Source organism: Polyodon spathula, chromosome 21 (genome assembly GCF_017654505.1).
Source record: "Polyodon spathula isolate WHYD16114869_AA chromosome 21, ASM1765450v1, whole genome shotgun sequence".
In the NCBI taxonomy this organism is placed as follows: Eukaryota; Metazoa; Chordata; class Actinopteri; order Acipenseriformes; family Polyodontidae; genus Polyodon; species Polyodon spathula.
In genome coordinates, this window is record NC_054554.1 from 1,792,822 (window position 1) to 1,808,855 (window position 16,034).

Here is a 16,034-nt window from a genome sequence, read left to right on the forward strand (position 1 = left end):
CACAGTTGTTGCTGTGCTGTTTTCTTTTAGCAGGTTGCATTAAAACATCGACTTTTGGTCAATAAAAACCCTATTAGCCACATAGCCACCAACAGAACAACATAAAGATTTCTAGAAATAAATTAAACAAATGGCTGAGGAATAGAAAGACCTATTTTTAACCAACATCCAACAAAAAGACCCTGCTTTCAATATCTGGGAAGCATATCATGGCTCTTCAAAGCGTCATTCATCAGTTCATGCCCTGCTTCGTTTTTCTCCACAGACACAATTCGTTGCACTACGGCAGCTCACTTGGCATTAATGGTACCAAAGAACGTCTCCTTCTACCCGAGCAACCATGAGCGCTTCACTGAGGGCCACGTGGACGTGTGGTGGATCGTGCACGACGGCGGCATGCTGATGCTGCTGCCCTTCCTGCTGAAACAGCACAAGGTGGGTCCTGAGCTGCAGCTGAAAATCAGAAATTAGGTGCAGCATACAGCCAATTTTTTGTCCTCTGATGACGCCTGAGATAATAATACGTGGCTGCTGCTTTGATATAGTATTACCACAGATAAAACTATAACTGGACAGATCTGCCTAATTCTGTCTGGAATCAGTACAGTATATAACATATACAGTATGTCATAGTTAGTCCTCAAGCTTGCATGACAAGCCCTTTGGATCTGTACAATGCACCCCTAATTGCAATGTGCTTTTTTTGTGTGTTTTGTAGGTGTGGAGAAAATGTAAGATGCGTATTTTCACTGTTGCGCAAATGAATGACAACAGCATTCAAATGAAAAAGGATCTTGCAACATTCCTCTACCAGCTCCGAATAGAGGCGGAGGTCGAGGTGGTGGAGATGGTAAGGAAGCATTTGAAGGGAGAGAGGGGTAATCTTCCTGCACAGGTACACAATGTTAAAATAATAACAAGAGCAGGGTTCTTTGTATTTCAGTTGAATTTGTGCTCTGATTTTTTCCCCTGCTCTAGCACAACAGTGATATCTCAGCGTACACGTACGAACGGACCCTGATGATGGAACAGAGGTCCCAGATGTTACAGCAGATGCGCTTGTCCAGTGCAGAGAGGGACAGAGAGGTATGGACGTTTGATCATGAGACACGCTACCCTTTTTCTCTGACTTAACCCTTACTTACGAAGGCCTTGGAATTGTACTCTGCTAAACTGGTAGAATTTCTTATAGGTGCTTGAATAGCTGCTGTACTTCATCCCTAGTTAAAACCAACACCCAACCAAAAAACCAAAACCCCTTGTAATGTAATATTGTTTCACTTTCATTTGAAATGGGGTTAGCAGTGTTGAATAGCTGCCCACTCACACAGCTCTTCCTGGGGCTGTCCCTGCAGGCTCAGCTGGTGAAGGACCGGCACTCTTTGATCCGCATGGGGAGTCTGTACTCCGATGAAGAGGAGGAGGTGGTGGAGAGCGTTCCTGAGAAGATTCAGATGACCTGGACGAAGGACAAGTATGAGTCCGAGAGGAGGAACAGGCACAGCGCCCCGCAGAACTTCCGAGAACTGATCAGTATTAAACTGTGAGTACAAAGACCTTCGCAAAATACATTGACTGAAGAACAGAAGTCTGTGCTGCTCAGTTTGTCAAACAGTTTTATCTTTTTATTCTTTCAAAGTTTCTCACTTGGATAGCCAGGAGAGTATTCATTTTTTTATCTACTCTGTGGCCACTGACTTCAATATTATTAAACCCAGAAAAAAACAGCACATTTCCGCTGACCAGAGGTAAAGCAAACATTGTAGAGATTACATTCTAGAATAAACTGATCTTTCTGTGCATGTTGTCTCCTTCTGTATCAGTCGAGACTTGTGTGCAAGTTTCTGCTTGTTTAGTAAACGGCTCTAGCATGTCTTATGTGGTGAGAGCCTGTGCTGCAATATGTCTTTCTCTTCACACAGTAATTCTTTTTTTTCTTCTGTGCGCATTCACGCTGGAAGAGAGTGGGAAAACCTGACCTTTTTTTTTTCTTTTTCCTTTTCTCGGCTGCTCTTTTCGAAAGTACACGTGTAATTTATTCATGGTCTGAGACACTGCTTGTGATCTGCAGGGACCAGTCGAACGTGCGCAGGATGCACACAGCGGTGAAGCTCAACGAAGTCATAGTCGATAGATCCCATGATGCCAAACTGGTGCTGCTCAACATGCCCGGGCCGCCAAGGAACTCAGATGGAGATGAGAACTGTATCCTTGACGAATTCTTGCAACTATGATGCAAGCTTTCACCCGTACTGAATTTATTTCTACACGATAACCTGGTTAAATATTGCACCTTAACAGACAGATGTATATGAATTACTTCCCCCAGATTTAAATAGGAACATAACTCTGAGTCAAGTACAGATCAGACTGTCTGGCTCCATGTTGTGCAGTGAGGTCATTCTGTCCCCCTCCTTCCCTTTTATCAACTACATCTGCAGCTTATGGGAGAGGCATTTCTCTGTGTGACAGTTTCTGTAGATGTCAATGACCAGATGAAGTAATGGAAGCAGAACATTTCCCAGGCTAGGGCTGCCCCTGTGTTGTTATTGGACCACGCGGGTCAGTGTGTGTAGGAGTTAAAGCTTGCAGATTTAAAGTCATTGAAGGAACATTTACTCTGCCTTTAATCGGAACTCATGACAACATAGTAAATACAATGTCTAAATAAGAATTAGAATTTTAATTGAAGGGAGTCCAGAAAAAATGCATTCCACTGAAGCTAAATTAAAAACACACATAAAGAGCTTACAGTGCTGAATTAACAGATACAAAGCAGGGATAACATTAAACGAAGCATAGAACAAAACACTCCCCACAGAACATTTGTTACCACTTACACTTTACCACTTCCCTTTTGATTTTTCCTTGTAGTACTACAGTGAAGGAAAATCCAGTACTTTAACTCTTGAAGTCTTTCAAGGTTTCAAATTTGAAAATAAATGGTAAGAAAAGTCATGTTATATTGAAAATGGAAAAGAAGTAGTCAGAAACCTTTCTGGAAAGATGTGCAGTGGCATTCTTTATTCCCTGAATCCAAGCTTTTAAACTTCTCATCCATGTGTTAAATCTATTTTAACTTGATTGACTCTGATGTGTTGAAGCCATTTTTTCAGCTGTTGGTGGAAGTTTCTTCCATTCTACCTTTAAGCATTACTGTCCAATGTAGCAGCCATTACCTGCTAGATAACTGACCATGGCAACAGTCTTGAGCCGAAGATTCATTTTCTACTGGTAGTTTTTTTGGGATATGTTTTAGACTGGATCATGATTTTATGATGTTTAAATCTATTAGGGTAATGAGATGTGCGACTCAGAACCTGATTGGGTGAGGAAATCTGTGAGGTTTTGGGAGTTTTCTTTTGTAATCGAGCCTGTGTTTTACCAGGCAGCCAGGTTTGAAAGTGTTGTTGAGATTGAATATTTTAAATAATGTGCAGCCCCTCCCGGTCCAGTGTTCTCCTTGATTGCTCTTCTGCACAGACATGGAATTCTTGGAGGTGTTGACAGAGGGTCTGGAGCGAGTGCTGCTAGTTCGAGGGGGCGGCCGAGAAGTCATCACCATCTACTCCTGAAACTCCAGCAGTATTATTACCCTTTTTTTTCCAGTATATTGAAGACATTCCAAAGTAGGACACCCATTTTTATTTTACTTTTTTGCCAGAGCATTAGAAGTGTGATTGGTCAAGCTCAGAGCTTTCTTCAAGTGACTTTATTGCCTTTATTCTGTCCCGAGTACAGAATACATATCCTTAGAGCGATGGTTTAGAAGAATGCTCGTCTCTGGCAGATTTCAAGATGTAGCAGCTGAAACGGAAGATGTTGTTGCTGGATGGGAATAGCAGTACAGAGCTGTGTAATGTGACTGGGGGAGTGCTTTTGGGTTTACGCACAGCTGAAACACTGCGGACCAGATCAAGCCTCTTCAAGGGTTTCCAAGACAGACACTAACTTTACGTGCGTCCACTCATGGCAGTACATGCTTCTTGTACTGCTGAATATGCCATTTTACTTCGTATGCTTTTTAATTTTTTTAACAGGTTTATTAGAAAAGCCCAGAGTTATTTTTTCATAGTAATCAATGGTTATTATGCTAACGGAGAGGTGAAAATGTTAAGATGGGGTTTGTCTTCTTTTTGCGAGCTACAAAAAAAAATCTGATTTATTTTATTATTTATTTGCTAAAAACTCCCAAAATAAAGTTGTATAAAATACCAGTTGTCTTGGTAATGAGCAGAGCTATGATATGGAATATGAGTGGGTGTTTGTATAATGTATTGTTCATTCAGCCAAGACAGAACTAAAGTCTGCTTTTATATCTATAGCTTTTAACCCTATAACTTGTTGACAGTTGCATTATTGTTGACTTTTCTAGGCGCTAACTTTTTTAATTGCACCAAATATAAAAAGCAAGCAGATTCTCTTTTTTTTCCAATAAAGTACTATATACAATTGTCTTTTTTTCTCAAAACATACAGTACAAAGCAAGTGTATTAAATACATCTCAATACTGGAGCAACACAAGGACAATTGAAAGGTATTTAAGCTAAACCTTCTCATTGACACAGATGAAGGCTGTTTAAAATCCAATACGTTCTTCCAATGAGCCCTTGTTATATTTGCAATAGACTTCTGTCTTGCAAACAAATAATACATTTATGAATATACTAAGGCATTTCCAACAATAAGACATACAGTAAGTAAACAAAAAGAAATGACCCTTAATTTAGTGGGGTTTTGTGCAAACAAACAAAAAAATATATTACAACATGAATAATCTATCAAAACACGATAAGAAAAAACATGGCAAATAATAAAGGAAGAGGTAAAGAAGCAGAAGGGTGATGTCAGCCGCGAGAGCCAGAGCTGGGGGGTAATGTCCTGAGGCTTAAACGACATGGGTTGTCTACTTCTTTCAGTGAAATCTCCTTTTCGCTTGCTGGCTCTGCTTGAAGCTCATCTCTCACCTGAAAAAGAAAACCTTTCCCTTAATTAATCAACAAAGTTATTTAAGTGCTTCCAGCTTCTTCTGAACCAAGTCAGTCCCTGATCCTGCTCTCTCCCTTTTGTACACCCCAAACCCACCAACATTCTCCAGTGCTCCCAGCCATTTCCAAATGCTGTAGATCAAATGCATCCCTTTGACTCACCCGTTCCACTTGTTCAAACACACGAAGGAAGTTCCCTCTCAGAACTCCAGCCAACTCTTGCTCAGTCCAGTCCCTTTGCAGAAGCTCTTGGATTAAAGCAGGGTACTTTGAAACGTCTTCAAGGCCTTCTGGAAACCTACGATCAGTCACTACAATGAACTGCTAGCTTTACGTGCACAAGGAATCCACACATTAGTAATTGGTTTCTTTTGGAATTTGATAACAAATGTGTCTTTATGAAGTAGGGGTCAACGAAGGTTAAACAAATATTGTGAGCACAGCTGCAACGTGGAAGGATGTTTTCCAACTTAACCAACCCAGGATACAGAGGTTCCACCCTTCTCATTTCCAGCCTATGGCTGGCTAAATTGCCGTCTACTTTGCCAGATAAGCCGCCTCAAATAGCTATTCCAAAAAGAAAAGAAAAAAGTTTTTACAGTGCTCGTATGTTCCAGTGAATAGTATTCAAAATTGTATATTTTGTTCCGCTAAAATAGCGGCAATTTCCACAATTCATTGCGTATGTGAGTCGAGTAAAACATTCCTTCTGAGGGAATTTCATTTACAAGCTTATGTTTCCATGGACACCATGAATGGACCAATCAGTTTCGAGCTTACAAGCTTGACAGCCAAACTATACAATCATATACCCGAGTCGGTAACTACGAAACACAGTCAGTATATGTTGTAGCATTGTAAAATGTTTTATGCATTGACTTAGAAGAACGATCTGAAACCTAGCATATACAATTAATTCAAGAAAGGAAAAATATCACTATATGAGCTACAAGACGTACCAGTCAGATCTTTTGCTGCATAATCAGTTGCTGTAAAACTGTGGTCAAGTAATATTATTGACAGTTTACACACAAAATGCTGATAAAAAATACACCCACACCCACACAAACACGCACACACAAATACATATAAGCACATACTGTGATTATCTATCATTGTTTAAATAGGCACGGTCCTTAAGTTCATTATTTTTAGAAGAAATTTTTAAGAAGTTCAAGTCAAATGGAAATGTCTGTTCAATCTTATGTACTGTACAAATCTCTTCTTCTTCCTCCTCTTCTGTTGATGTCACACTTTCCATGTCTTCCCAAAACACAGCCGTATTTTCTTTGTATATCAGGCAACAGCAGCAGTGGGGGAGGGAGGGGGTTTGTGCTCTAAATGTAATACTATAAAGAATTTTTTTTTTAACCTGGGAAAGGGAACTGGCGCTTGGGTATAGCTGCGCTGGTGTGGCACTGCCTACTACGCGTCAAAAAAAAAAAAAGTGAAGTTAAGCGCTGGTGTGTCCAGGCCCTTTAGAGTGCTAAAAGGCATGGTGCAAACACAGATACACAGGAGCCCTATAGCCCTCTGCAACGGTGTTGAGGGAGGAGCCCCACACCCCCCCTGCACCGAAAATACGTTGTTCTGTGTCTGGAACAATTTTGTGATGCCTTGAAATTCACACTGTTTAGATATTGTTAGAGGGTCAGCAGAGTTCACAAATTGCAGCCTGTCAAGACATTTAAGACAGACACTCAGTGCTAGTCTTTAGCTGAACTCTGGTATTTTGTTTGTTTTTTTAATAAATAGAAATGCTTTACAAACCCCCTAGCTCCATCATAATCACCCCCGATTCCTACTGATTCTGGACCAGCAATCTTCTTGATGTGGTCGAAATGATCTGGGAAAGATAATATTGCAAAATAAGAACTTCAGTTCAGTTGCTTATTTTCATTACTGAGTATTATTGTAAAGTATTTGATACATTATATTCCCCAATAATCCATGCAGTTTAAAAGCAAACACTTCCTTTGTTTTATGTGGTTCATTTGTCAAATGCGTAACACAGTACAGAATCCACACTTCTGCTGGGCCTATAGGGGCTGAGTAAAGAACAACGTCGCTCTTAATAAACGCTGCATCATTGTGGCTTGCGTGAACGCTTTCACTTTATACTAGCACTTTACATATACTCTAATAAACAAGAACAAAACAAAGCTGCTGGACCTGCTACTGTGGCGATGTTGGCTTTCTTCCCACAGGCCACAAACTGGCTGTACAGGTTCACCATCACGATGCCCCCGTTCTCTTTCTGAGAATAAAACACAAGCAACACTTTCAAAATGACAGCAGCGAGAGGGAAGCTGAAGAAAGCGATGTATTAAAGAAAGAAAGAGGTCACATGTGCACTGTTGAGGGCCATGAGGTTTTACATTTAAAAATGAGATTAAACACTTGGAGCTGGAGGAGTTAGGACTATAGAAGTCACAGTTTCTGTCACAATACCAGTTACTGTCAGGTCAAGCTGTGGTAGAAGTCACTGTCCAGGGGTGAGGTGACTGTGCATTGAGTAAGAGCTTTACGTTTTATTTTTTAAATACAAAAAACACTGGTGCTCTTTTTTCCACCGTAGTTTACATAGTGATGACCTTAATATTTGCAGAAGATTCAGAAATCTGACACACTGTAAAGGCTCTTTGTTAAACAGGAACTCTGCACCAAACAGCACAGATAAATGTGAAGTTAAAGGAGAAACAGCAGACTGACGCAATACAGAATGTTCATCTGAGCTGCGTGTTGCACTGAGAATATGTAGAGTTGTGATCATTGTGATCTGCTGTATTTAGTCTAGTGTTTTAGATAAGGCATGCCCAATCTCTGTGCATTATGTATATGTGTTAGTGTTGATTCATTGCTTACCAGCAGCTGCAGCAGGTCATCAGGCACATTTCTGGGGCTGTTGCAGACAGCGGAAGCGGAAGAGTGGCTGAAGATAACAGGCGCCAGGGAGATGAGGAGCACGGCTCTGGCTGTAGACACCGAGGAATGGGACAGGTCAATCATCATCCCCAGACGATTCATCTCCTTTACAACCTCCTAGAAAACAGGGTCGTCAGTCAGGCATAAGCTGCTCGTAACACACCTGCATAGTCTAATACGCTATCCACATGATGCATGATCGTCAAGAGAAGTGAATGGCAATCTTGTGGTTTCAATGCATGCTGATCTTGTATTACATAAGTGGTTTGGAAAGGGTGTAGGTCAGGGATGGGCATCTCCAGTCCTGGAAGGACATTCTGCTCCAGCTTCAGTGAAATAATTGACAGCTTTGGAAGCTGGATGGAGGTTGAATTGGTTCAATTAAATAATTAAGAACACGGTTTGAATGAAGAGCATGTCTGGAAGGACCAGAGTTGCCCATCCCTGATCTAAGTAAAGGGATTCTTCTTTGAAGCACTTTTTCTGACAGGAATGAAACCACATCCGTTCTTAGAGGTGTCGGCACAGCAGGTTTTTAGATATTTACATCAGTGGGTTGGTGGAAATGTGCTCAATGAAGGACACTGCTATATATGTGTATTATTTATTACAGGGGATATCAGCACTAGAGCAGGGGTTCCCAAACAGAGGTTGGCAGCCCACAGTCCCAAGTGGGCCGCAGCAGCAATGACATTCTATGTATTTTTTTCTATTAATAGTGAAAAGCAGGCGCCGACGGCAGTTGGAACTGTAGAAAAATAAAGTGTAGCAAGGCAGTATTGGTGGACTGTCAATCAAAGCAGAAATTCACAAATCCGATGTAGAGCGACAGCTCTGACAATAGGGCAGTGTTAAGGTCATGTGATCGCTCTGCTGGCAGATGTGAACAGTGTGTTCAGTAATAATAAAATTACAATATGTTGAATCCGCTACCAAATAAAACATTTTGCAAAATATAAAGAACAAAAAAGGCAGCTACAGGAGTTTTAATGTATTTGTACTATGGGCTCAGTTTTGAGGTGCTGGAAACGTTTTCATACTAACTTTTATACTTGATAACATTCATTTAAAAATGTAATTGATGCCTATGATGAATACGTTTTTGTGACTAATTAGCTATTAACATTTAAAATATTGACTGCTTTGATGTATGTTTCAATATTAACCAAATCAAGTCAAACTGATAAATCTTGTTATTTACCGGTAATTGATTTATTAAAATGTTTGGATACACTGCTATTTAATTGATTACTGGTTCGTTAACAGTCGTCTTAAAAAAATATGTTTTAAGTGGTGCAGTGCTCCGATTTGTTATTTATTTATTTATTTATTTATTTATTTGGGGGGGGGGTTTGCAATCCAAGTGAATGTGATTTTGCAATTTGAATTTGGTTGTACAGACTGGTGGCAGAAAAGTAACTTATGCAAGGCTCTCGTTTCTTCCTGTTGCACATTCGTCTTTTTTGTACATGACAGTTCAGCGTGAGAGGTAATGGCTGGATGTTTTAGTTACCCAGTGTTCAGAAATTTGGATTTAAGAGTTAAGTTCTTGTGCATGTTGTACTGGTTTTACTCAGAAGTAATTCCTGTTCAGGCATTTATGAATGGAAATAATAAAAGACATGAACCTTCTTGTTTGATGTCCAAGAAAAATAACTGCATTTAAAAAATGTTCAATTATGCAAAGGTACCTAATTTAAAGGTTTGCTAATAATCTTTTGGTTTTTGCAATTTATTTTATTTACTGCTTAAAAATATATATATTTTCACTCAATGCATATTCTATGTGATTTCCATCATTTAGAATACATATTGAAAGGAATAATGGACATTTTAGATCAGGGTTATTTATTTTACACGTCTAAACATATTTTTTAATTTGCCATTTTCCCAGGTGTGCTAATAGTGGGCTGCAGTGCCTAATTCAGCTGAACAGGTGGGCCTCAGGTAAAAAAGAGGGGTAGCCTCTGGATTAGAGCATTAGCAGAAAGGGCTGGCTCCTTATTTCTAACAAGTCTGAAAGTTATAATTAGAATAATGCTAAATATATATATATACACACACACAATTCTGAAGACATTGAAAAGGACTAACATTGAATTTGAGTGTTTCAGTATTGCTTCCTTCAGCGCTGTGGTGTGTTTAATAGTCATGGATGACACAGCTCTGTTTTTTGTACGAAAATGGACTATGAGCGTGACTAGAGTTAAGCATGAGATATGTTTGCTTAATAAATACTGGGCAAGCTGCATAAACAAAATCAACCTTGTCAAATATGGAGAACAACATTTCTAGTATACACAGCTATGCATTAGAAGCATATTACCTTGCCAAATTCAGTCAAGCTGGTATCCTTCTGGTAAACCCTGTGAACGTTGGATGATGATTCTGCCCTAAAAAGGAAGAAACAGTGGTTTGAAACATCTGCCACGGTCTGCAAATCTGCAAAGAAACAATGGATTTGCATCGTGCGCTGTTAGCAAAGTGATGGATAGATATACACAAACACACACACACACACACTGCTGTGCAAAGGTCTTAGACATTTTGCACATTTGGGGGGGGGGGGGTTATACTAACATAGAATCAACCCGTGCCATCTAACGTCACGTCCCGTTACATTTTAAATTTAAAATAAAAAAAAAAAAAAAAAAAAAAACCACTGGGTAAATGTGATGGATTAGCTACTACAACACTTCAGTTAGCTGCTCATGTTGAGTTGTGATCACAAGTTTTGGAAGATTCTGATCAATGTGGATTAACTATTAACAGTTGTCTGCTCTTGAATTGCCCCGAAATCAAATCGTACTGTGTTTTGTACTTGCTCTTATTAGGACTGAAGTCATTGTATTTTGTATCTTGCTCTTAATTGTACTGTAATTCTTTATATGTATTTTTGTATACACCTGTAAGTCCCCCTGGGTAAGGGAGTCTGCTATGAAATAAATAATAATAATAATAATAATAATAATAATAATAATAATAATAATAATAATAATAACAATAATCTCCTGAATGTGTCTAAGACTTTTGCATAGCAGTGTATATAGTAATTGATAAAACAGAAAACTCACTATTTAATAATTAGCTTCAACACTGCGTTAGTTAAAGTTTTGTGAACTAGCTCAAATAAATACTGTTTTTTTTTTTCTTATTTACGTGACCTTGACTCTCGATGGAATCTGAAACCAGTGGTTAGCTACCAGATTCACTCTTGGAAATCAGCAGTAGTGTGTGAGACTGCTTTCTGCTTTGTTCAAGACGGGCGCTTAAGGTACTCAAAGTAACGACCCAGTTACCAAGGAGTGTTGCACGTGTGGGTTAAAGAAAGAGAGCGAACACCCAGGTCATAGAACATGCGGAGGGCTGGCAGGCTGCTATCAATTGAGTGGCCTCCTTCTATCGCAATGAGGCAGCCAATCTTCTTTGTTTCCCTGACAGCTGAAAAACACACAATCAACACAGCATAAAACTACACAACTGGACTTACAAAACAGTTTTAGAACTGCAGTACTAAATGCATACAGCTAAACACATGAAAACCATTAACCCAATTAAACTTAATGGCATAATAGCATAGGGAAAAAAAGGGTTTCTCTGAAAGGTAATTACAGAACACAGAAACATGACAAATGTTGTTTGTTTTGTTGTTGGTTTTTTGCTCTGCTGTTTAACTGTTTGGATCCTCAGTGTTGATATAGGCACGTCTGGCAGGCTCCACAGTGTTGATATAGGCACATCCTACAGGCTCCACAGTAAGGTATCATTCCTGAATCTGTACCTGTGGAGGAGGTGACCAGCTCCAGCTCCTCATAGCTGCTGCACATGCGTTTGATCACATCAATCTGCTCCAGAGTCAACCTCACCGCGTCCCTGTCCTGAGAGCTGCACAGCACATAGGCTGACCACATCTGCAAACAACACCATATACTCATTACCTGTAAAAACAGCTGTCTCTATTTGCAACAATGCTATTTACCAATGTAGTAAGTGTTATAAATACTGTTTGATACACTATACACTATACTTACACGGATCATTCATTTTACCAAGTGCTAGTTAAAAAAATGATGAACTAACTGAGTTAAGGCAAAGGGTATGAATATTTATGAATTAACTCCATTGACTTGCATAGAGTTGGAGCCATAAATATTGGTCGAAACTGACATGTTTTGTTGTGCTGTTGATGCCTGTAGCAGGACTGCTAGAAAGTGTATTTTGAGCAGTGAAGGTGAGTTTACAGTACGCAGGGGGTACAGCAGACAGGATGCATTCTGTGATACTGGAACTAACAGATACAAGTAACAGGCTTTCTATCAAATGAACTGTCAGAAAGTTTACAAAAAATACACTTCCCATTCATATGTCCTTCACTTTTAGTGCTTTGATCCATAATGCAGTTCTGTGACTAACTAGATTAAACTAGTGCTGCTGGGAATTAATTACAGCATGCTGAGAGGGTCAAGGCAGAGGGCGATTAACACATGTTTAAAAAATCTATCTAAAAAAAATGAACATGTTAATCGCAGAGGTTAACTGTGATTAATTGGCAGCCCTAATATATATATATATATATATATATATATATATATATATACACACACACACACACACACCCATGGCAACACTGCACATTGTGCCTCTAGTTACTTGGTAAATAATTGCAATGTTATTATGCGTAGTTATAATGTACTTAATGTGTAAATCATGTAATTGTACATATATCATGGAACAAGATTTACACATCTAAATGCACAGTAATTAGAGACACAATGTTAAGTGTTACATATATATTATTTTTAATTAATTGCATACTACATATGTAATATTCAAGGTTTTTTCCCCCTCTGTTAGTTAAATATTATTTAATAACTTTTTCTCTGTTCTAGTTCATTTGAATTTATATCCATGTATATCATTCACTTCTTTTTCCAGAAAACATGCATGACAAATTACAGACACTCTCTTTTTATTTCCAGGCAGACACACACATACACACACACAAGCATGACCGAGTGTTTTTAAAGGCCAGCTTCTGTTATTTCAGGAGGAGTACAAGGAAGTACAGAAATGAAAAGGGCACACTTTGCATTGCGAGTTTTTTTCTATTTAAGGAAGTGAGATAGCTCCACTGCAACGACCAGTTTAGAGTCGTCTACTGCTTCCAGTTTAGCGTAGAACACGGCACTCAACAAATATATCAGGGCCCTCAGAATTTCCACCAGCCAATCAGGAAGCACTGGCACATTGGTAGACCACTGTGGTTCATCAAACAGACTTCACTTTTAAAAAATCTAAACAGAAGCAAAGAAACACATTGAAAATGTAAATTCAAGCTTGAAAATGTTTAAAAGCACAATAAAGACATTATCTCCCCCATGTTGGGCAATTCCTCGCTTGGTGAACTTGTCTGTTCTCCTTTTTTTCTTGAAGGCAATGCCTTCTACCTGAGGTTCTAGTGCTTGATGAATGGAAGCCTGCATGTTTAACTCTTTCATGTCCTCAGAATTACTGCCAGGGCTGGTATAATATGATAAATCACTTTGTGGCTGCATTAACAAACCTTTCCCGTGCGGATTACCTGTGCTCCCACATGCCCTGCTTTCAGTCTCTCAATGTCAGTGTGGGTTTTTGAGAGGTTGAGTAAGTTAATGGTGCTCAGCCTGTTGTTGTAGTTGACTCGCAATCGCAGTGCAAGGTCGTTATGTCTACAGAGTCAGGGGAGAGGAGGGAGGGGGACAGGACAACATTGAATTTGTTATTTCAGGCTCTGAAGAATAATTAGACATTATAGTTTTTGGAATCCAAACTGTTTTCCAGCTGATTTAAATCCACAGAAAATCTATGAAGGGTTTTTTTTTTTTTGTTTGTTTTTTTTTTAACAAAATAAAGAGTCACAGTAAAGGCAATGTTCTTTCCAAGGCTGCAGTCTTTGAATATAAAATCAAATCAAAATGCAATACTGGTGCACAGGGAGAAGACATTTAAACTTCAAAGGTTTCGATGGATTAAATAAACTGTTGTGTGTATAAAACTTGTTATACACTATATCTAGTTCATTAAAACACTCTTTTAGTGGCTTGCGAGGTAAGACTTTGTGAAAAGAACCCATAGTTTATCTAAAAAGTATATGGCTCAGTATAAGAATGTACGTGATTATTGGGGTACAGAAACATTGAACTGCTTCCACTTGTACAGAATCCGCACACACAGCACCTTGTAACAATCACCACGTGAATGTGCTATTGTTGTGTCTTCAGCACTGTAGATTGAAGCTTTTCAATCAGGGCAATTAAGAAACTTGCCACACAACAAAACAGGGAAGCAAACCAGCCAGCCAGCAACACGTTGAACTGATCACACCTTGCAGCTCTTGCAGGATCCAGACAGCATGCATCGACCCGACCATGCAATCGTACGCACATACTGACAGTTCCCTTATAAAAGATTACCACTTTATTTTTGCAGTTTTACTGTTTGCTTTAATAAACACAATGAGACACTTACCCATCAATAAGAGGCTCTCTCCTCATTAAATCCAAGGTCTTTTGTTCCACTGTGGTGCTTGAAGACCATGCTAGAAGCATGATGACGAGGAGTGATGTCACTGTGCATCCTTGCGATTGCCATGCAGTCCACAGCGACTGAAGGGGGTCCCAGAGCAACATGGAGAGAGAAGTCTGCCTGGGCACTAGAAGCCTGGAAAAGAAAAGAAAAGAAAAAACACAAATCCAGGCAGACAGGGGCTGCAGTGTGTTATATAGTGCTGATGAAAAGAAAAGCCCGTGTGAGTCAATGGCGCAGTGTGGTTAGACACCTGGGGCCAGTTTTTCAAAACTTGTAATCTGGATAAAAGTGATCAGGTTTTTGTAATGCTATATTTTGTGATTTTCGAGATTATTTTTTTAAAAACTGATTTAGTAATTGTAATTATTTGTAATCTGGAGAATGTAATCCAGCAGTGCCATTTTCTGAAAAATGGGATCAATGCGATCCAGAGAAAAGTAATCTCGATCACAAGTTACACGTTTTGAAAATGCATGGGCAGTGACTACAGAGCCCAGTTGTAGATACAGAATCTACATGTGAGAGCCCAGCTACAGATACAGAATCTACAATTCAGAGCGCAGCCACACATGCAGAATCTACATTGCAGAGCGCAGCCACACATGCAGAATCTACATTGCAGAGCGCAGCCACACATGCAGAATCGATATTGAACGTTCCGCCATGTGTACATTTGCTTAACTTTGTTTTTTTAAGTAAAAAATAGCCTTTTCCACTAAAAATACAATCATTTATTCAGACTTTATCAATTATTTTTTAAATGTAATTGCAACACGTATGTCTACAGTACACTCGTGCTTCTCAAATGTACTTTTAACATTCTTTCGTGTACCAAAGTGGCAAAAAAAAATGAAAAACTAAAAACGTATATCCAATAAAAGCTAACAACATTGTTTTGTATTATTATTATTTTCTGACACAGTAAGGCCAGTATAACAACTGTTTTATACGAGAAAGAAACTTACTGTCGTGTTGTTGTTCTGCACACTTGTGATGACCTTCAGCAACTAAACCCAGCTGGGAAAAAAATGCTTGAACACAAAAGTTTCCACGCTCCACCCAGGGTACTATTACATAAATTAAACACGGTTTCTTAGTATAGAAAAGTAGCGTAGTTCCACAGAGAGAAATAAGAAACAATAATGCTCACTGGCCGGTTTTTCAAAATTTGTAATCTGGATAAAAAGTAATCTGAATTTTGTAAACCTATATTTTGTGATCGAGATTACTTTTATCTGGACCGTTTTGATCCGTTTTTTGTTTTTGTTTTTTTCTTCAGAAAATGTCACTGATGGATTACGATTATCAGATTGCAAATAATTACGATTACGATTAACATTTATGTATTTATTTATTTATTTATTTAAATAAATAAAGTGTCCACACTGAAGTACCGTTTCATGTTTAGTGGGGTTTAATGAGCGCAAACACTATTCGAATAGTCCAGTTGCAGTCTCTAGCAGAGCAGTGAAATGAATACGGTAGTATCCCGTTAAGTTTTCAATGGGTATTTTTAATCAGATGACGTCCTTTTAAACAAAGTGAGGTGATTCT

The 16,034-nt window shown here is 38.9% G+C and overlaps 2 protein-coding genes across 3 annotated transcripts in view; one reads left to right on the top strand and one right to left on the bottom strand.

The window, feature by feature from the left end:
- Positions 1 to 4,452, top strand: part of LOC121296203 (solute carrier family 12 member 4-like) — a 26,975-nt gene extending 22,523 nt beyond the window's left edge. For both annotated transcript variants that reach the window (XM_041221491.1, XM_041221492.1), the window contains exons 19-24: positions 266 to 435; positions 719 to 850; positions 979 to 1,086; positions 1,356 to 1,543; positions 2,072 to 2,205; positions 3,484 to 4,452. In XM_041221491.1, coding sequence (XP_041077425.1) covers positions 266 to 435; positions 719 to 850; positions 979 to 1,086; positions 1,356 to 1,543; positions 2,072 to 2,205; positions 3,484 to 3,575 — 824 coding nt within the window. In that variant the 3' untranslated portion in view covers positions 3,576 to 4,452. The remainder of the gene's footprint in view (positions 1 to 265; positions 436 to 718; positions 851 to 978; positions 1,087 to 1,355; positions 1,544 to 2,071; positions 2,206 to 3,483) is intronic.
- Positions 4,373 to 15,584, bottom strand: LOC121296204 (dipeptidase 2-like). Its single transcript, XM_041221493.1, has 11 exons — positions 15,446 to 15,584; positions 14,421 to 14,612; positions 13,495 to 13,621; positions 11,695 to 11,824; positions 11,213 to 11,354; positions 10,240 to 10,306; positions 7,854 to 8,030; positions 7,161 to 7,245; positions 6,759 to 6,834; positions 5,151 to 5,286; positions 4,373 to 4,967 (listed from the first exon to the last, which is right to left on the bottom strand). Exons 2-11 carry the CDS (start codon positions 14,579 to 14,581, stop codon positions 4,848 to 4,850), a joined length of 1,221 nt encoding a protein of 406 aa, XP_041077427.1. The 5' UTR covers positions 14,582 to 14,612; positions 15,446 to 15,584; the 3' UTR covers positions 4,373 to 4,847.
- Between the last annotated feature and the right edge of the window lie 450 nt (positions 15,585 to 16,034).

Coding starts and splice junctions, on each gene's coding strand:
- LOC121296204 (XM_041221493.1), bottom strand. CDS start 14,581: ATGTTGCTCTGGGACCCCCTTCAGTCGCTGTGGACTGCATGGCAATCG. Junction 6,835..7,160: donor CAACATCGCCACAGTAGCAG/GTCCAGCAGCTT, acceptor TATCTTTCCCAG/ATCATTTCGACCACATCAAG. Junction 5,287..6,758: donor GATTATGATGGAGCTAGGGG/GTTTGTAAAGCA, acceptor GACTGATCGTAG/GTTTCCAGAAGGCCTTGAAG.